The sequence below is a fragment of the Geotrypetes seraphini genome, chromosome 15 (genome assembly GCF_902459505.1).
Source record: "Geotrypetes seraphini chromosome 15, aGeoSer1.1, whole genome shotgun sequence".
NCBI classification, from domain to species: Eukaryota; Metazoa; Chordata; class Amphibia; order Gymnophiona; family Dermophiidae; genus Geotrypetes; species Geotrypetes seraphini.
In genome coordinates this window covers 52,747,221-52,768,017 of record NC_047098.1, presented here as the reverse complement: position 1 = coordinate 52,768,017, position 20,797 = coordinate 52,747,221, and the positions used below count along the sequence as shown (strand labels likewise).

The following is a 20,797-nucleotide window of genomic DNA, read 5'->3' as shown; positions in this document are numbered from 1 at the left end:
TTAAAACAATAAAATGAGGAGAGCAGAACACACACAGCTGCAGCCAATGCATGCAGAAGGAAAGACTGTAGAGGGCACTAAACTGATTGGTGAAGTACTACAGAGGCAGAGTGAAAAATCTGGAGTAGATTCCTTCTGCACAGCGTGTGAGTATGCGGAAATAGCACAGTTACTTACCGTAACAGGTGTTATCCAGGGACAGCAGGCAGCTATTCTCACATATGGGTGACGTCACCGACGGAGCCTCGATGCAGAAGCCTCGCAAGCAGACTTGCTTGAAGAAACTAGAAGTTTCAAGTTAGCCGCACCGCACGTGCGCGAGTGCCTTCCCGCCCAGCACAGGGAGCATCTCCTCAGTTCAGATAGCTAGCAGAGAAGCCAACCAGGGGAGGTGAGTGGGTTGTGAGAAAAACTTGAGGAGCAGATCTGTGTGGTTTGGTGCGCTCTAAGTAGAAGGCCAAAGAACGTTTACAGTCCAGAGTATGAAGAGCTGATTCTCAAGGATGAGAATGAGGCCTTGGAAAAAACAATGGAAGTACAATGGATTGATCGAGATGAAATTCAGAAACCACTTTAGGTAAGAATTTAGAATGAGTATGAAGGACCACCTTGTCATAATGGAAAACTTTGAAAGGTGGATCAGCAACTAAAGCTTGCAGCTCACTGACTCTTCGAGCAGATGTGAGTGCAATGAGAAATACCACTTTCCAAGTGAGATATTTCAGATGAGCCAAATCCATTGGTTCAAAAGGAGGCTTCATCAATTGAGCAAGAACAACATTGAGATCCCAAACCACTGGAGGTGGTTTGAGAGGAGGTTTAACACTAAGAAGTCCTTTCATAAATTTGGAAACCACTGGATGAGCAGAAAGGGGTTTCCCTTCAATAGGCTGATGGAAAGCCACAATTGCACTGAGATGGACTCAAATGGATGTAGACTTGAGGCAAGAGATAGACAAGTGCAAAAGATAATCCAAGACGGAAGACAAGAAGGTAGCTTGAGACTCCTTGTTGTGAGAGATGCACCACGTAAAAAATCTAAATGGTGATAAAACAACTGCAGACAGTACAAAACACAGCCCTCAGACTGATCTACTCACTAAGCAAATATGACCACATCACCACCGCATACCTAGACTCACACTGGCTCCCTACACAAGCGAGAATATTGTTCAAATTTTTCTGTACATTATTCAAAGTAATGAACGACACTGTCCCCTCCTTCCTAACCGATCATTACAGATTCATTACTTTCAACAGGATACTTTGTTTAAACCTATTGTTATAGGTGCCTCTACTTCACATAAGTGGGTGCCTGTCGGTGCTTGGGTACTGACTTTAGAGGGCATTAAACCGATCAATGAAGTATTACAGAGGCAGAGTGAAAAATCCAGAGTGGATTCCTTCTGCAGAGTATCCAATATTTATTTCTTTCTGCCTCCTGCATGCTTCCTCTTCTCCAGACCTCATTCCATTCTCCAACCAACATCTCTGTCCCTCCATGAGTCAAACTTTTTCTTCCTCTCTCCCTACCCCCCTTTCTTTCTTTCTTTTTTGCTTTCGGGGGAGGGGGAGGCTTGTGGGCCCGGCGTTTGTAAGCGCTTTGCGGGCGATACTCGCGTTGCCTTTGCGTTCTGTTCTCCCTGCTTCCCAACGCCAGGCCAGGCACGTACAAGCACCGGGCCCACAAGCCTTCCTCAACCCCCCCCTCCCCGAAAGAGAAAGAAAGATCTTTGCGATCTACTGGTTGATTACAATCGACCTTTTGGGCACCCCTGGTCTAGAATGTCTCACCTAACTACTGGAAAATAACTTTCCAGAGTAAGTACATAATCTCTTTTTTGAAGTTCTGTTTAGACATGGAAACCTGTAAAAATAAAGTGTGCCCATTTTTGGTTTACTAGTTAAACTGGTGACTAGTTGAGCACTATGTAAACATAAAAATTTGTTTCCTTTTATTTTCAGTGGATGTATTTCATGTTTTAGTTATAAATTTATAGAGCCTTTCACTGCGGGCTGGCAAGGAATTGAATGAGCATCACTTGATAAAAGGAGCATTTAGTTCATTGAATAATACTAAAATTTTCATACTGCTAAACTTTCTAAATGGGGCTTAGTTTAAAAAAAAAAAAAACAACTGTATTGCATTTTGATTCTGGTTTTTAACTTCTAGGTTACAAGTTATGATGGTGTAACTGGTCTTCCTCTTATACAGTTATGGAGTATGTTGGGAGATGAGGTATGTATAATTATCAGAACTGCAAGCTTTAAATAATTTGCAAGGATAATGCAGCCACACATCTTCTGTAACTTTTAGTGTGGAAAGGCACTCTAGAGAAAAATTTTGTAATCCAATCACCCGCCCCCCCCCCCTCCTTCCTTGATGATGTCATGGCCACTGAGAAGACAGTCTTTTTTTTCTCTTCCGCAGCATGAGTTGAAAGGGTTGCTCTCTCTCTCTTCACTCAGAGAATTTCTTTCTTCAAAACCGCCAAAACTCTTTTCTTCAAAATGGAAAGTGCAAATCTGAAGAACTTTTACAAGGTACCGGAGGGCTCTTCTGCAGTCAGCAGTGCTGCTGTTGATATCCCCATGGATTCAAGTTCAATTTATTTCATATACCACAAATATAAAACCAGAAGGCAAATCTAAGCAGTTTACAATTTAAAATTTTTAAAAAACCAAATTAAATAGGGTAAGAACAGAAAGAAGACAAAACGTAAAGGGAAAACAATTGAGAACGTGGGGAAAGAGGGAATTGGGGTTTACAATAAAAGTAAAAAGGTTGGGGAAAGGGATGAACAATGTGGTAAGGGAGGGAACAAAGAATTTAAATCTGCCCACACAGAAGAAAAGTAGCCATCAGGAGGAAGTAAGTTAAAAGCTAAAGGCCAAAGAGAAGTTGTATACCTTTAATTGTGCCTTGAAGGTTACAAATGATTTCTCTGAACAAAGGTAAAAAGGCAAAGAATTCTAGAAAGTAGAAGCCATAACACAGAATGAAGAATTCCTTTGAAAGTCCAGAAAAAGTTGTCTAAATGAGGAAATGACTAATAATTGCTGTTGTGAGGAATATAAGGTTCTTTGAGGCAAATATGGGACCAGAAGACTATATAAAAACGAGAGAAGACCACTCGAGAGAATCTGGTGGGAAAAGGTATTATATTTAAAGGGGATGCAATATGACACCGGAAGCATGTGTTCTGATCTTAGAAACGGTGAGATGTGATCGAACGTAGAACAGTGATGGAATAATCTCAATGCAGTATTCTGGACTAATTGTAAATAACATAATTGGTATTTGGGAAGTCCAGTGAGAACAGAATTGCAATAATCAAGTTTGCTCAAAACAAGAGAATGTATTAGAATACGGAGTGACCAAAGGGAACAGGCACTAACTCTGCACTTTCCCGCACTTCCCATTCTGGAACCAAGTGTACCTAAAATAAAACTTGTCATAAGGAGAAACCACCTAAACAAAAAAGACCAACTAATTTAAATTCAACTCATCATTCTGACAACTTTATTACCACAGGCTGCTTCTACACAGTCAGTAAGTGGTCACTCCATCATCCTCCGTTCAAACTGCAGAGTTATTTCCTCCTATAAAAAAAATCTTCTCCCTGCAAGGTACAACCTTTCCATCTGCTCAAACATCACAAACCTATGTTTCTGCTCAGCAAGCTTTTCTTCTCCTGTGCCTGCTCCACTTGCACTGACTACACAATATGCAGCACTGCATCTAGTTCATCTTTTTCAAAATATTCTCAAATGCTCTTCACTGCAACAACACCTAAACCCACTTCTCTCGTTCTCTGTGTCTGTGGACAACACTCTCATCCTTCCTGTTTTTTCTGCTTGTAATCTTGGGGTCATCTTTGACTCCTCTCTCCTTCACCGCCCAGATGCAACATATCGCTAAAACCTGCCACTTCTTCCTCTATATAATATTACCAAAATCTGACCCTTCCTCTCTGAGCACACTGCCAATACTTATCCACACCCTCATTACCTCGTGCTTAGATTGCTGCAACTTGCTACTCTCAGGCCTTCTGCTTAGCCATCTCGCTACCTTCCAATCCATTCAGAATTCGGCTACACAACTTATATTCCGGAGAGTCGCTAGGCTCATGTTACTTCTCTCCTAAAGTCACTTCATTGGCTTCCCATCCGTTTCCGAATACAATTCGAACTCCTCTACTGACCTACAAATACACTCACTCTGCTGCCCCTCACTATTATATTACATTACATTAATGTCTTCTATCCCGCCAATACCTTTCAGTTCTAGGCGGTTTACAACAAGAAATTTAGCCTCGGCATTCCCAGGGAGATTACAAGGTTGATAGCTAAAGTATGCGTCGGGATCTGGGAATAGTTGATACGATTTGGATAGATCATTTGACAAATTTCTTGAAGGTAGTATGGTTTTCAGTTCTTTCCTGAATGTTTTGTAGTTGGGCGTCGTGGTCAGCAGATTTGAGAGGTGATGGTGGCTAGTAGACCGTCATATATTTTTTTGCTTTGCATGCTTTTGATTGGGGGGAGGGGGGGTAAAAGCGTGCTTGAGTTCTCCTTGGTCTGGATGTGTTTTTCCAGATTAGGCGGTTGTTCAGATAGCTTGGTCCATTTCCATTTAGGGTTTTGAATAGGGTGCAGTAGAATTTGTGTTGTGTGCGTGCTTGTACTGGGAGCCAGTGTGAGTCTTGGAGGTAATGCGCTTGTATTTTTTCAGAGAGTGTATTAGTCTTAGGGCTGTATTTTGGACTGTTTGTAATTGTTTTAGCATGTTGGTGAGGCATGACAGGTAAAATATGTTACAGTAGTCCAGGAGTCCTAGGATTAGCGCTTGTACTATGAGTTTGAATTGTTCGTTGTTGAAGTATTTTCGGACTTATCTTAAGTTGTGCATGGTTGCAAATGCCTTCTGAACCATTTTGCTGATTTGAAGTTGCATGGTGCAGCCTTTGTCTATCATTATTCCCAGCAGTTTTAGGTTGGGTTGTAAGGGATATGTGATGGAGTTTATTTCTAGGTTTGTTATGGTTGGGGGTTTTGTTTCTTTCTAGAAGTAAGAATTTGGTTTTGTCTTGGTTCAGTTTTAATTTGTGGTCTCTCATCCATTTTGACACTGTTTCTAGTGCAATGTGTAGTTTGTTCGTTGTGTTGGGGGTGGTTTGGTCAAAAGACAGGAGGATGGTGATATCGTCTGCGTAGCTGTATGACGTTATACCTTGTTTGTTTAAGCATGTGCCAAGTGTGGCTATGTAAAAGTTGAAGAGTGTTGGTGATAGTGGGGAGCCTTGGGGGACTCCGTAAGGGTTGTTCCTGGATTCTGCTTGTTCATTGTTTGCTTTTACTCTATATTTTCTTGAGTGGAGGAATCCTTCATACCAATTGTAGACTTTGACTGTGATTCCTATTGCCTCCAGTGTTTGTAGTAGGATGTCATGATCTACTAGGTCGAATGCCGCTGTGAGATCGAGTTGTATGAGTAGCATTTTTTTGCCTTTGCTTAGGTGTTTGGCTGTGTCTAGGAGAGAGACTAGTAGTGTTTTTGTACTGTAGTTGCTTTTGAAGCCTGATTGTAAGGGGTGAAGAATGTTGTAGATTTCTAAGTATTTGGTGAGAAGTTTTGCTACGAGGCCTTCCATTAGTTTGACGTATAGCGGCATTGAAGCCATAGGTCTGTAATTGGATGGCTGATCTGTTGCTCCCTTTGGGTCTTTCAGAATAGGGGTTATGATGATTTTGGCGACTTCTTGTGGAAATTGACCCTCTGTGAGTATGTAACTAATCCACCGCATGAGGTGGGTGCGGAATCTAGTGCTGGCGGCTTTTAACAGGTTTGGGGGATAGTGGTTGAGGTCGCAGGCTGCATGACTGTATTTTTTGTAGAGTTTGTCTAGGTTGTGCTGTTGTGTGTCTAGGAAATCTGACCAGTTTCTGTCTGCTGCGTAGGCCTCGTTTTCTTTAGGTGGTATTGAGATTTCGTCGAGGTGTTTTGGAGTCCTGGTGAAGGTGTTTCTGGCTGTTGATAGTTTGTTTATCCCAGGACAAGCAGGCAGGTATTCTCACATATGGGTGACTTCATTGACGGAGCCTGGATGTGGACGCTCACAAGCAGACTTGCTTGAAGAAACTCGAAGTTTCAAGTCGCCCACACCGCGCATGTGACTTCCCACCCAGCGTAGGGCGCGTCTCCTCAGTTTTCCGCGGAGCTGAGAAGTCTTTCTTTGACTCTCTGCGTTTAACTTCATTACTTTGTGCCTTCTCTGAACTGCGGTTTGTATTTTTTTCCTCACAGATCGCTGTTCTTATTTTTTTATTTCATTTTTAGTTAAAAAAAAAAATTCATTTTCCATCCGTTTTCTGGGACAGGACGCTTGGCCGCAGCTCGAGGGCTTCAATCTTGCGACGACCATGTCTGTCGGAAAGGGCACTGAATCAGCTCCAGCCCTCTCAAATACCAATAGAGGACCGATATCGGCCTGGGCACCCTTCCCAAAAGACACCATAAATCAGGGGTGTCCAATGTCGGTCCTCGAGGGCCGCAGTCCAGTCGGGATTTCCCCAATGAATATGCATTGAAAGCAGTGCATGCACATAGATCTCATGCATATTCATTGGGGAAATCCTGAAAACCCGACTGGATTGCGGCCCTCGAGGACCGACATTGGACACCCCTGCCATAAGTTTTCCAGGTGTTCTGCATTCTATGGCTGTCCCTTACCCCAACCTACTGAGATCATAAAATGCCGAAGCTGCATATATGCAAAAAAAAAAAAAATCACCCCTAAGCCCCGGTTCCCTATCCACCAACTCATCAAATGTAGGTATCTTCCCCCCCTCCCCTATAATCACATCTCAAAAAGTATGTAATCCCCATTCCTCCCAATTTATGAAAGCTCCTCGTTCCTTCCCCATCGGAAATTGCGGTTCCCCTCTAATGGGTGATAAAATAGAAATCCCCCGATATCGCTGGTCTCTACATTTGCACTAAGTGTCGTAGAAAGGGCTTATGCACCTCCCGTAGCCTCTCAAGGTCTGAATAAGAAGCCCATAGCCAGTATTTCAATGTACAGTGTGGGATGTAACTTTGTTCTATCTGGACCCCTGGCTTAAACTCCGCTATAGACCAGTCCAGTAAAAAGCGAAACTGAGCTGCCTGATGATACCAATAAAGGTTCAGTACCGCTCTGCCACCCTCCTCCCTTGTTATCCAAAGCACCTGTTGACTTATACTTGGGTGTTTACCTTGCCAAATAAAGTTCTGAAATTCTCTGTGGAGGGCTTTGAATACCCCCTTAGGTATAGCAATTGGAAGAGTCTGGATCAAAAATAACAGGTGCGGGAGAACATTCATTTTAATCACAGCAATTTGCCCGCACCAGGAAAGCCACAACCCCTGCCATTTCTGTAAATCTGCTCACATTAGGCGCATAATCAATGAATAATTAAGATTATACAATTGAAAAAGATCTCTCAAAATTTGAATACCCAAATACCTAATATGTCCCTGAGCTCTCTGAAAAAGGAAATAATCTGCCAACCTCTGTTCCTCACTGACTGATAAAGTGATACCTAAAAATTCAGATTTATCCATATTAATAGTAAACCTGGACACCCGACTAAAGATATGAAAAACATCCAAAAGGACAGGGGAAGTGAGACCCAGGTCCTAAATATATAATAAAATGTCATCCTCAAAAAGTGCTAGCTTATGTTCCCTCCCTCCAAAATCTAATATCTCCCTATTCCCTAATGAGACATGCCAAAGGCTCTAAATAGATAGCAAAAAGTAATGGGGACAGTAGACACCCCTGTCTGGTACTCTGCGCTATGAGATAGAAATCTGTATAGAACAAATATATTTTAATACAAGCCCGTGGCCCCTCATAAAAGCTCCGAATCCACTTCCCAAACAGGCCTCCCAATCCCATCTTGTCCATAACTGTCCATAAAAATGCCTATCTAACCTTGTCGAATGCTTTCTCAGCATCTGATAATGCCATTTTACGTTTAAGGTGGTGTGAGCCCCAAATCAAATGCAAAGTCCTACAAATATTGTCCCCCACCTAACATAGCTAAATAAACCCAGACTGATATATCCTGTAAGAGTTCTTGTAGAGAACCTCATTAGCATTCTTTTGCTCTGCCTCCCATCTCTCTGGGCTGTCTCTCTACAGGCGAGATGGTAGGAGCCTGTCTTTTCTGCTCATGTTTATTTTTCCATTAAATTTGGGGTGGATTTTTTGCTTATGTTTGCATGGCTTTTCGATGCTACAGAGGATCCTTTCGTACCTTAAAGTGCATACTCTAAGGTCGGAGGTCTGCATCCAAGAAGCAGACTGCCTTGCAGTGCATTCACTTGAGCAGCCTGCACTAACAGTTTGGGAGATCAGGGACCAGTCTCTTGGGAGCAAGGCTTGCCCCAGGTTCTGTCTGCAGTGGGTTGGAGCGCAATCTGAGTTGCTCCATAGTGGGCTTTCCAGGATCAGGGTCTCCCTCTGACTATGCAAATGAGATTCCAGTAGGGATTGAGGTCTTTGTCCGGTCATTGGACCTGAGAGGCAATCTGAAGAGACAAGCGGTTTGGATTCCAGGCTTGTTTGAGTCAGAAGTTCTTCTTGTAAGCTGTCCGCAGCTTCATCACAAGCAGCACACAGCATGGCACAGTATGTAACAGGCTGACAGCCTTTTAAAACAAAATCAGGGGTTTGGTGTCTTTAAAGTGGATTTGGGGGGTTCTGGGGTTAGAACCAGGATTATCAACCTCTAAAATCCCCAAATCACTAGTTTTTTAATCCCAGTGTAGCTCCCAAAGGCCATTTTTGGCGCTAATATTGCTGCAGCGGTGACCATCTTGGATTTTACAATTGGAAAACAAAAGTCTCTTATCTGCCTCAAAACACCTCAATTTTGATCAAAAACGGGTGTGATGAACTCCTCAGATTCAGATACCTTGGATTCATGTCAGGTTTGCACGGGATGGCTTTCTGAGGATCGTCTGTGTCCCACATGCCACGTGGCACATTAGGGGAGGTGGGAGCCGCTCTCTTAGCCTTCCTTAGTTCCTCAGGGGGTATTCGTTTCCATATGGTGTGAGGACCAGGCAAAAAGTCCAGATTTGAGCAAGGGAGCAGTGAAAGTTTGTCCCTGGCAAAGCACAGCCATGCCGCTACCTCAAAACCTCAGAAAAGGAGCTTTAGAGCATTCACAGGGGTCTTGATGTCCTAGGTGGAGGTTTCCCCCAGAATTCATAAATATAATGTTTGAAGCTTACATGATTTTAGAAGGTTCCACATGGAACCCTAGGAGATCTCAGTCATGCTGGGGGTTCTTCCACCTAAGAGCACAATTCCTCATCATTTAAAAGGTTGAGGCAAAGATTTGGAGGGGCCAGGTGCCCTCAATCTTCAGGATCCTGTTCCACAGCAGCTCCCAAGAAGCAATTATGATGCTAAGCCATCAGCCAGGCCTCCACACATCAGGGAGAGGTTATCAGCCTATTAGGAAGCATGGGCAGAGATCGCTCCAGACTGCTGGGTAGTAGATATTATACAGAAGGGGTACAAGCTTGAGTTGTTTTGTCCCATCCTGGACCGTTTTCTGAATTCTCCGGCTGGGAAGTCAGAAAAAGTGGTCAGAGTCTGAGCAGTGGTGCAAAGGCTGCTAGATCTGGAAGTCATAGAGCCCATATCAGAAGAAGATTCGAGCTACAGCAGATACTTGATGTACTTCATAGTACCCAAAAAAGGATCAGAAGACTGGAGACCAATCCTAGGCCTCAAGGTGATCAAAGTGGTCCTTAAGATACCATGTTTCCGGATGGAGACAGTGGGGTCTGTAATTGTTTCAGTGGTGCCTGAAGAATTTCTCGCCTCGCTGAATTTGATGGAGGCTTATCTGTACATTCTCATTTTTTCATAACAGGAAGTTCTTACAATTTAATGTGCTGGAAAAACATTTCATCTCGCATCCACCTTCTTAAAAATCCGGTCCTGATTCACGAACCTGTGGACTAGAACGCTGACAATCGAACTTCTTGCCCTAAAGGATGGTCTTGCCACCACACACCTTCACCAAGGTGATGGTAGTTGTAGCACACCTACACAGAGCTCAGGTATGCAGGTACATTAGTTTATCCCAAGACAAGCAGGCAGCCTAGTCTCGCATGTTGGTGACGTCATCCACGGAACCCGAATGTGGACAGCCTCACAAGCGGACTTCCTTGAAGAAACTCAGAAGTTTCGAGTCAGTCATACCGCGCATGCGCAAGTGCCTTCCCGCCCAGCACAGGGCGCGTCTCCTCAGTTCTCCGCGCTGAACTTAATTCGCTTCGTGCCTTCTCTCACCGTGGTACGTGTTTTATTTCTTTATTACCATGTCGCTGTGCTTCTTTTATTTCGTTTTTGGGAAAATAAAAAGTAGAATTCTTCATTGTTTTTTTGTCAAGTGACGGCAGGCTTTGCCACATGCCTTCAGCCTGCAGGCTTCGATTTTGCGGCGGCTATTTTTCCCTCTATGTCCCAGCCGGTCACGGACTTTAAGAAGTGTAGCCAGTGTCAGCGTGTGATCTCCTTCACTGAACCACACCGCTGGTGCTTTCAGTGTTTAAGGCCTGACCATTGCCCTGAGTCGTGCATTCACTGTGCTACCCTTCAACCTCGAGCCCTTAAACATCGAGTGCAAGTGGAGAAGATTTTAGCTATGGAAACCCCCATTCCGGCCTTGACCTCTGATTTGGTCAAGCCTGCCATGGGGTATCCTGCTTCACCACCTCTGACTCTCATCAGACCTTCCTCGTTTGGAACGTCCTCGAGCTCAAGTAAATCTGCCAAGTCTTCTCCTGAGCTTCCCTCAGGTCAGATACCTCAGCAGATGGTTCCAGCGGTAAGAACATAAGCAATGCCTCCGCTGGGTCAGACCTGGGGTCAATCGTGCCCAGCAGCCGGCTCACGCGGCAGCCCAACAGGTCCAGGACCTGGGTAGTAATCCTCTATCTATACTCTTCTATCCCCTTTTTCAGCAGGAAATTGTCCAACACTTTCTTAAACCCCGGTACCGTACTCTGCCCTATTACATCCTCTGGAAGCGCATTCCAGGTGTCCACCACACGTTGGGTAAAGAAGAACTTCCTAGCATTCGTTTTAAATCTGTCCCCTTTCAATTTTTCTGAATGCCCTCTTGTTCTTTTATTATTTGAAAGTTTGAAGACTCTGTCCCTTTCTACTCTCTCTATGCCCTTGATGATCTTGTAAGTCTCTATCATGTCTCCTCTTCTCCAGGGAAAAGAGACCCAGTTTCTCCAATCTCTCAGCGTATGAAAGGTTTTCCATCCCTTTAATCAGACGTGTCGCTCTCCTCTGAACTCTCTCGAGCAACGCCATGTCCTTCTTAAGGTACGGCGACCAATATTGGACGCAGTACTCCAGATGCGGACGCACCATCGCCCGATACAATGGCAGGATGACTTCTTTCATCCTGGTTGTAATACCCTTCTTGATTATACCTAGCATTCTATTTGCTTTCTTAGCAGCCGCTGCGCACTGTGCCGTCGGCTTCATTGTCATGTCCACCATTACCCCCAAGTCCCTTTCTTGGGTACTCTCATTCAATAACATCCCTCCCATCGTGTAATTGTACCTCGGGTTTCTACTTCCTACATGCAATACTTTACACTTCTCAACGTTGAACTTCATCTGCCATCTCGTCGCCCATTCCCCTAGTTTGTCCAAGTCCCTTTGCAATTCTTCGCAGTCCTCCTTTGTCCGAGCTCCATTAAATAGTTTAGTGTCATCTGCAAATTTTATTATCTCACACTTCGTCCCTGTTTCTAGATCATTTATGAATATATTAAATAGCATTGGCCCGAGCACCGAGCCCTGCGGAACACCACTCGTGACCTTCCTCCAGTCCGAGTAGTGGCCCTTCACCCCTACCCTCTGTTTCCTACCCTCTAACCAATTTCTGATCCATCTATGCATGTCTCCGTCCACCCCATGGTTCTTCAGTTTCCGGAGTAGACGTTCATGAGGCACCTTGTCAAAGGCTTTCTGGAAATCTAGGTATAATGAGGTCTATGGGGTCTCCTCTGTCCATCTGTTTGTTAATTCCCTCAAAGAAGTGCAATAAGTTAGTCAGGCATGATCTCCCCTTGCAGAATCCATGTTAGCTGGTTATCAGAAGTTTGTTTTTTTCAAAATGTTCATCGATGTTTTCTTTTATCAGTGCTTCCGCCATTTTGCCTGGAACCGAGGTCAGACTTACCGGTCTGTAGTTTCCCGGATCACCTCTTGATCCCTTTTTAAAGATGGGTGTAACGTTGGCTATCTTCCAATCCTCCGGGATCATGCCTGTTTTCAGGGATAGATTGCAAATTTGCTGTAGTAGTTCCGCTATTTCCTCCTTTAGTTCCTTCAGAACTCATGGATGGATTCCGTCCGGACCCGGGGATTTGTCAGTTTTTAGTTTTTCTATCTGCCTGCGCACATCTTCAAGGCTCACTTCCATGGATGTTAACTTTTGTGTTTGATTTCCATTGAAGATTTGCTCAGGTTCCGGTATGTTGGTTGTGTCCTCGCTTGTAAATACAGACGAAAAGAACATGTTAAGTCTTTCTGCGACCTCTTTTTCCTCCTTCATCACTCCCTTCCTGTTTCCGTCGTCCAGCAGTCCCACCTCCTCCCTAGCCGGCTGCTTCCCTTTAACATATCTAAAGAACGGTTTGAAATTTCGTGCTACCCTGGCTAATCTCTCTTCATAATCTTTCTTGGCTTTTCGAACCACACGGTGACGTTCTTTTTGATACCTCCTGTGCTCTTTCCAGTTTTCCTCAGTTTTGTCTTTTTTCCATTTTCTGAATGAATTTCTCTTATTGCCTATCGCTTCCTTCACTATTTTAGTTATCCACGCCAGGTCTTTTGTTCGACTCTTTTTGCACCCTTTTCTGAAATCTGGGGATATACAGATTTTGTGCCTCGCTCACTGTGTCCTTGAAAAAAGACCAGGCATGTTCTAACGTTTGCCATTTTTTGGAAGTGTTCCTAAGTTTCTTCTTTACCATTCCCCTCATTGCTTCGTAGTTTCCTTTCCTGAAGTTAAAAGTTGTTGCTAAGGTTCTCTTTCCTTTCGGCATTCCTACCTCAACCTTGAACTTGATCATATTATGATCGCTGCTTCCCAACAGTCCCACTACTTCCACTTCCTTTGCAGGTCCCCTTAGTCCATTTAGGATTAGATCCAGAGTGGCATTTCCTCTCATCGGTTCCCTAACAAGCTGCTCCATGAAGCAATCTTGTATAGCCTCCAGGAATTCTGTCTCCCTAGCGCATCTTGAGCTTCCAAGACTCCAGTCTATCCCGGGGTAGTTGAAGTCCCTCATAATAACCGTGTTTCCACTTTTGCATTCTCACTTCATCTCGGCTTCCATTTCCTCATTGATATCTTTGGTTTATCCGAGTGGACAGTAGTATAGGCCTATCTTTATTTCGGGCCCTTTCCTTCCCGATATTTTAACCCATAGCGATTCTAGCTTGTTGGTCATCTCTGTTGTGTCCATTCTTTTCGATTGTATGCTTTCTTTTATGTATAGTGCTATTCCACCGTCTTTCTGTCCTGACCTGTCCTGGCGATAGAGCTTGTACCCTGGCAGTGCTGTATCCCATATGCTTTCCTCATTCCACCATGTTTCAGAGATTCCAATGATGTCTATGAACCTCCGCATTGGCCATGGCTTCTAATTCCCCCATTTTGTTTCTTAGGCTCCTTGCATTAGTATATGTGCAATTTAGCTCCTGGTATTTTGTTGCCTTCATTTCCTTTCTCTGTGCTTCGGTCTTTAGTTTCTTCTCTTTTATTATATTCCTTCTAACCTCCTCTTCTGGGTTAGTCGACTCCTGTAATTTGTCCATTGTTTCTTCCCAGCCTTTTTTCCCCTTGGTATCTTCATGGGATACCTTCTTCCGAATCGTTGACGCTTGGTCGACTGTCGGCTTTCCCCTTCTTCTTAGTTTAAAGCCTATTCTATTCCTCTCCTGACGTTGTTTGCTAGAAGTCTTGTTCCCGCCGTGCTCAGATGCAGTCCATCTCTCCTGTAGAGCTTGCTCTTGCCCCAGAACGGTGTCCAGTTCCTCACGAAGTAGAACCCTTCTTCCTCACACCATTTCCTCATCCACGCATTTATTGATTGTAGTTCCTCCTGCCTTTTCACATCTGCCCTCGGTACTGGTAGGATCTCTGAAAACGCTATCTTCTGGGTCCTCATCTTCAGCTTCCTTCCCAGCATCTTGAACTGTTCTATCAGCATGCTTCTTCTGTAGTCTCTTCTGCTGACATCGTTCGTCCCGATGTGGATCATTACTGCAGTCTCTTCCGTCTCCGTTCCTTCCAGGATCTTTCCAATTTTGTCCACGATGTCCTTGGTTCTCGGTATATCCCGCGCAGGAAAACATCCCTCCCCTTTAGAACCACAGAACTCTGGAACAACCTCACATCCCCGCTCAGAAATTCAAACTCCCTCTAATTCTTCCGCAAACACCTGAAAACTTGGCTCTTTTCAAAAATCTAACACTTCCTGCTCTCTGGGACCCTTGTCCCTCTCTTTCTTCTTGTTCCTTTCCTATAACCCTTCATTGGAGTTCCTTTCTTCCTAACTCTGTAAACTGTGCCGAGCTCTACGCTTGTGGAGATGGCGCGGTATACAAACCTAAGGTTTAGTTTAGTTTATAAAGTCATAAATTAACATGTATTTATATTGAAATTAAATAAAGATGACCAGGGAAGATTTAGAAGTGAATAGTTTTTTGAGATTTGCAATTATATTGTAAGTCACTTTTACGAATCAGCCCTGAGATGTAGTATCCCATCGTGTTCTCATTATAATGTCTTTGGTAGTGGCTTTCGAAGTCCAGTATATCCTGGGGGAATTGCTCACCTTCCTCCTGTGAATATTCTCCCTTGTTATGATTGAATGTCTCAAGATGAGCATCAAGGACATGAACTTTGTGAGACATCCTATAGCCCATTTTCCTTTAATTCCTCACCAGATTCTCAACCAACCTCATGTAGTTTTTGACCTTGAGATTGCCCCGGAAGCCCTGTGACAAAGCTGTTCCAAGTCGCTTTCTCCTTCCTAGTTAGTTTCTTGGGAAATTCTTTGCACTCCAGGATCTTCTTTATCTGTGGTCTGACTAAGACACTAGATTTGACCTTTGCCTTACTTGAAGATTGCCAACTCCTTATCTAGAACTCTGACAAATTGTCTCAGTGGTGGTATCAGCACCTTCCAGTTGTTCTATTTGATGTTTTCTCCTCCAGAGAGCTTGGTACACTGTGGCCAGTCCTGCTTTTGGTAGTGTACCTTTGTGTCCCTGCTAAACCAAAGGCAAAGGTAGCAAAGGAAACTTGGTCAAACTGCCTTGCAGACCCATTAGGAATGCCACCATTTTGAAGTCTCCAATGATCTCCAAGCCATACTCATTATACTTCAAGGCGCCTAGTAAGGTCCTAATGCTGTTGTAATTCTCTTTGAGGTACACTACATGAGCCAGTGGAAAAGATGGGTACTTGTTCCCATTATGGAGTAGCATGAGTTTGATGCTCCTGAATGAGGTGTCAATGAAGAAGCACCATTCTTTCGAGTTACAGGCGATTGTATAAATATAATATAATATAGTAAAACAAAGGACATTGGTTAGTTTTCAGCTGACAGCATATTCTCATATGTGGGTGACATCATCCATGGAAACCCCGGTACGGACAGCTTTAAAAGTGCATTTCCACTTTTAAGAACTTAAGAAAGTTTGCGAACTGCCCACACTGCGCATGCGTGAGTGCCTTCCAGCCTGACGCAGTCTTGCAGCTCCTCAGTTCTTAGTTTTCCGCAGAGCTTAGAAGTCGTGTGTCTGAATGTTGTTCATTTTTTTGCCATTTGCCTTCCCACACACTTGTTTTTTATCTTTTGTTCTTAACTTATTTTTAAGTTTACCTCTTTTTATAAAAAGAAAGAGGAACATTTTCGTTCTCTTTTTTTCTCGGGGGCTTCGGCCACCGAGGCCTTCATTTTTCCTCAGCCACTGAAGTCGATTTGGCTGACGCAGTCTTTTTAACCATTCCAGGCCGCTAACGGGCTAAAAAAAAGTGCTGCAGGTGCCGAAGGCCAATCTCTCTTCCCGACAGTTGGTGCTTCCAGTCCCTTATCCCAGAATAACAGGTGGAACTTATGCCCGGTTTCTACCCTGCAAAAATGTGATAACCAGCCGGAAACTTCAACAGGCAAGATTGTTTGGAACCAGCATGAGCATCGATCAAACCTCGCAACCTTCGTCAGGAGACATCTCTCTGTCTGATAAGCAATTCAGAGGCCGCCAGCTTTCCCAACTGGCGTTGCAGGTCACTTTTGCATCAAGTCTCTTGATGCTGACCAAGCTTGCACGGGGTGGTGAATGGCCTTTACCCCTGTCCCCATGGCAACTACTGTTTTTCTCTCCCTGTTTTGACGGGTTACCCGCTGCTAACCATGTCATTCTCTAGTACCAGCCCAACCTAAGTACATGGTTACCAGGTCCTAGGATACCGCAGCTGGTTCTCCAGAGCAACATCGACGTTCCATGTCTAGGTATTGATCCTCTCACCACTGGTCTAGTTCTTCATCGACAGTCCAATGAGCATCGTTCCTCCTCGTGTGCTTCGAAGAGAACATCGCTCTCTCAAGTTCTTCGAAGAGAAAAACAGCTTCACATCATACCTTTCATCGGACCAGTACCATACTCGAAGTAAGCAAAGGCCTTCACATCCCTATGATTGCCAGTCTGAGTCAACTGAGGACTACTTTGAGTCTACAACATAGGCTTACGGCACTCCTTTGGAAAAGTCTCCACACAAATGTCCATAAAGAGCTACCACTCGAGCTAGAAGCTGATTCTGCCTACAGTGCTGAATTATTGGAGGACTTGCATTATGATCAGCCTCCTAAAAATATTACACAATAAGAGGGCTGTTTGAGACCAGAAATCATTTTGGTGCTTACCAAACAGGCACCCCTCATGCCAGCTGCTGAACTTCAGAGCTGGGAGGAGGGGTCCTTTTTCCTCTCATAAGGAACACCAAGCCATGGCAGCTAGAGGGCTGTTTGAGACCAGAAATCATCTTGGTGCTTACCAAACAGGCATCCCCGCAGCCAGCTGCTGAACTTCAAAGCCAGGAGGAGAGGTCATTTCTCCTCTCATAAGGCACATCAAGAAGTGGTGCCTAAGAGGAGCAGAGACCCCTGGCTGAAGAATGGGGAAAAGAAAAGCAAAAATGTTCATCTTCTTCGACAACAGGTCTGATGGATCGTCATTTGTGTTCTGTTTCTAATTTGAGTGCAACTTCTGATCCCAAGTATCAATTGGAGTCTTCTGCTGCCTCATTATCCCTAGGCGAACAGTCACCACCAATTTTGTTTAAACTTTCAACAGAGTGTTGAATCGGCTCCCCAAGTGGAGAAAAAAATCTCTCTGTAAAATCTTTTGAATTGGATCCTCTAATACAGGGGTCTCAAAGTCCCTCCTTGAGGCCCGCAATCCAGTCGGGTTTTCAGGATTTCCCCAATGAATATGCATGAGATCTATGTGCATGCACTGCTTTCAATGCATATTCATTGGGGAAATCCTGAAAACCCGACTGGATTGCGGCCCTCGAGGAGGGACTTTGAGATCCCTGCTCTAATACAACCTAGGGAAAATCTAAATCCTTAATTATTTCTCCTGTACAAATGTCTTCAGGATCAGGGTCTAGTCCTGTTCCTGAAGGGAAAGTGATTACTTTGTAGGATGTTTAGATGGTAACTGGTATTGAAATTCAACTTCAAGGTACTGTATCTAACTTTTGTCAATTTACCTCAGAAATAACTTCAAAGGTAACTGATCATGAGACTCAATTGATTTTAATGGGAAATAGATTAGATAAAACAGAAACATCTGTAACTAATTCAGGGTTTAGCAACATCAAATATTAAGGATAGTATTTCTCTACATTCTCAAATGGAAAAAATGGAAAATTTAATGAGATCTAGGAATCTTCAATTTCTAAATTTTCCCATTTACCACTACTTGTCACCACTGGAGCTCCTAAGGATGTATATGAGAGACAGAATGTTAGGAATGATAAAGAAGGGGATCACAAACAGATCGGAGAAGGTTATCATGCCGCTGTACAGGGCCATGGTGCGCCCTCACCTGGAGTACTGCATCCAGCACTGGTCACCGTACATGAAGAAGGACACGGTACTACTCGAAAGGGTCCAGAGAAGAGCGACTAAGATGGTTAAGAGGCTGGAGGAGTTGCCGTACAGAGAAAGATTAGAGAAACTGGGCCTTTTCTCCCTCAAACAGAGGAGATTGAGAGGGGACATGATCGAAACATTCAAGGTACTGAAGGGAATAGACTTAGTAGATAAAGACAGGTTGTTTACCCTCTCCAAGGTAGGGAGAACGAGAGGGCACTCTCTAAAATTGAAAGGGGATAGATTCCATACGAACGTAAGGAAGTTCTTCTTCACTCAGAGAGTGGTAGAAAACTGGAACACTCTTCCAGAGTATGTTGTAGGGGAAAACACCCTCCAGGGATTCAAGACAAAGAAGACAAGTTCCTGCTGAACCAGAACGAATGCAGGTTAGGGCTGGTCTCAGGGCGCTGCTGGGCACGATGGACCACTGGTCTGACCCAACAGCGGCAATTCTTATGTTCTTACATTTTACAATATGATCAGATAGATACATTTTTACCAGATAACATCTATTATGTCGCTAGGAGTTCCAAGATGTTAGCTGAGGAAGGTGGGCTGCATCAGCTGGTCTCTCCTGATAGTTTGAATGTTTCCCAGTTTCTGAAATCGTCTTGACTATGGGCTAGATTCACTAAGCCCACCGATCAAGTCCCGACCACTTAGCGACCCCGAGCCAATTCACTAACCTTCCTCACGATCCAATTCCTATCCGTGCATGCAAATAAGGGGAAGGGCATCCAAAAGTAGGAAGGCAGCAATTCACTAAAAAAAAAAAAATCAGGAAAACCGACTGGGCTGGCCGATCAAGAAAGAAGCAACTGCTGGGGACTAGTTGCTCACGTCCCTCCTGCCCCAGTTTCTCTTGAATCATCTGAGGCACATCTCCTACTCTTGAATCAGCTGCTGCCCGTGCTCGTGACGGTTTTTTGTTTTGCTTTTCAGTTCTTTTATTTAAGTTTCATTCTTGGACAGTTCTGGCAGAAAGCCCTTTTAAGCTGTAGCAGCTCCTGTGTGGGGGATTTTTGTGTACCCTGGTCTGGCAGTAGAGAAGGTAGCCAGAACAGCACTGCTGACAGCTCACGACCAGACTCTCCTGCTCTTGCCGCCTGTGAGCCTGTGGTTCTAACCCGCAGGTTTAAAGCAGGGCTGCACTACGGCGTGGTTTGTTCCAGAACACGCCTCATTGTAGCCCTGCTTTAAACCCACAGGTTAAAATCACTGGCTTGCACTGAAGTTGGGACGGTAATTGCAGGGTGAAATTCTAGGACCAGGTGAGGCATGGTCCTGTTCATGACTCTCACTGCTGTTTTCACTGGCTGCCATGGGGCACGCACTCCCATGCTGGGGGAGGGAGCGCCGGGCTGAACGGCGGGAAACACAACCCAGGAAGGTTTCACGGCCTCCGAGGCTTGAGGAGGGGCAGGATGAGCTTGCACTGCTCTGCCCAGGAACAGCGGCTTCAAAGCACAAAAATAGAAGTTAAAAAAAAGTTGCTTCGGAGGGCAAACTCATGCACAGACCATCTACAAGCAAAGAAGATGGTCTGTACATGCGTCAAGGTCGCTCTTCAGCGATCATTGTCATTGGGGGCATTTCTCCGATAGTCCCCATTTGAATATGGATCCGTAGTGAATTGGTCAGCCTGCCAAGGATCGCACACAGATCGGATGCAATTGGACAGGTTAGTGAATCTAGCCCTATATAGCTAAATGTGCAACATTATTAGTTACATTTAAATCAGAAATTGAAAATCAACTTATTTTGAAACTTTATTTTGCAAAGGAGTAGTCCTTGTTTTGTGGGCAATTGCTAAAAGTGTTTCCAGATGTTGCTAAGCAAACACAATTCAGAAAGAAACAGTTCCTACTGCTTAAGCCTAAAGTTTTAGCAGTTGGGGCTACTTTTTTCCCTCAAATTCCCATGCAAATGTTTGATTTCATATGCTAATAATTTTGTACTCTTGGATCCTACTCAATTAGAAAATTTTATTCAAAATAAAGCTTTATTACAAAAAGTTTCTGATACTAATTCAGAGGTTGATGATAAAGTGACTTTAAATAGATTTATTTTTTTAGCCTGTTTTTGGAATTGAATATTTCTTGGATTTTTGATTAATTCAGCCCTAATAATGTGGACTTAAAAATGAATATTATTTTATCTTTTTTTCATTTGTATATTTTGTAATTACTAGCTATTGTTATGTTATAACAAATATAATCAATAAATAAAAAGAACTTCTCAAAGAGACTCTTCATATGAACTGGGAAACACCCCTTACCATTACAGGGGCTCCCAGAAATTTTGACTCTATATATAAATACCAGTCACTAGTGATAGAGTTGACCTTGAAAAAAAACTACTCCATCGAGAGTCTATGCCTCAGTGCCACCAGTGTGTGAAAGGTGCACTTTGGGCACATTTGGATGTCCCTTGTACCAAAACTCCATGTTGGCGAACAGACGACCAAATTACAATTTCTGTATTTCTTGCTATGTGAAGCATCTTGTTCAGAAATTGCCTTCTTCT

General features: G+C 43.9%; 1 protein-coding gene across 4 annotated transcripts in view; it reads left to right on the top strand.

The window, feature by feature from the left end:
* The window catches only part of AKAP1 (A-kinase anchoring protein 1), a 192,839-nt gene that overhangs the window by 162,017 nt on the left and 10,025 nt on the right, over positions 1-20,797 (top strand). For all 4 annotated transcript variants that reach the window (XR_004537072.1, XM_033921572.1, XM_033921574.1 and 1 more), the window contains exon 10: positions 2,174-2,239. Coding sequence is in view for 3 of the 4 variants with exons in the window: in XM_033921572.1 (XP_033777463.1) it covers positions 2,174-2,239 (66 nt within the window). In the remaining variant the exon portion in view is untranslated. The remainder of the gene's footprint in view (positions 1-2,173; positions 2,240-20,797) is intronic.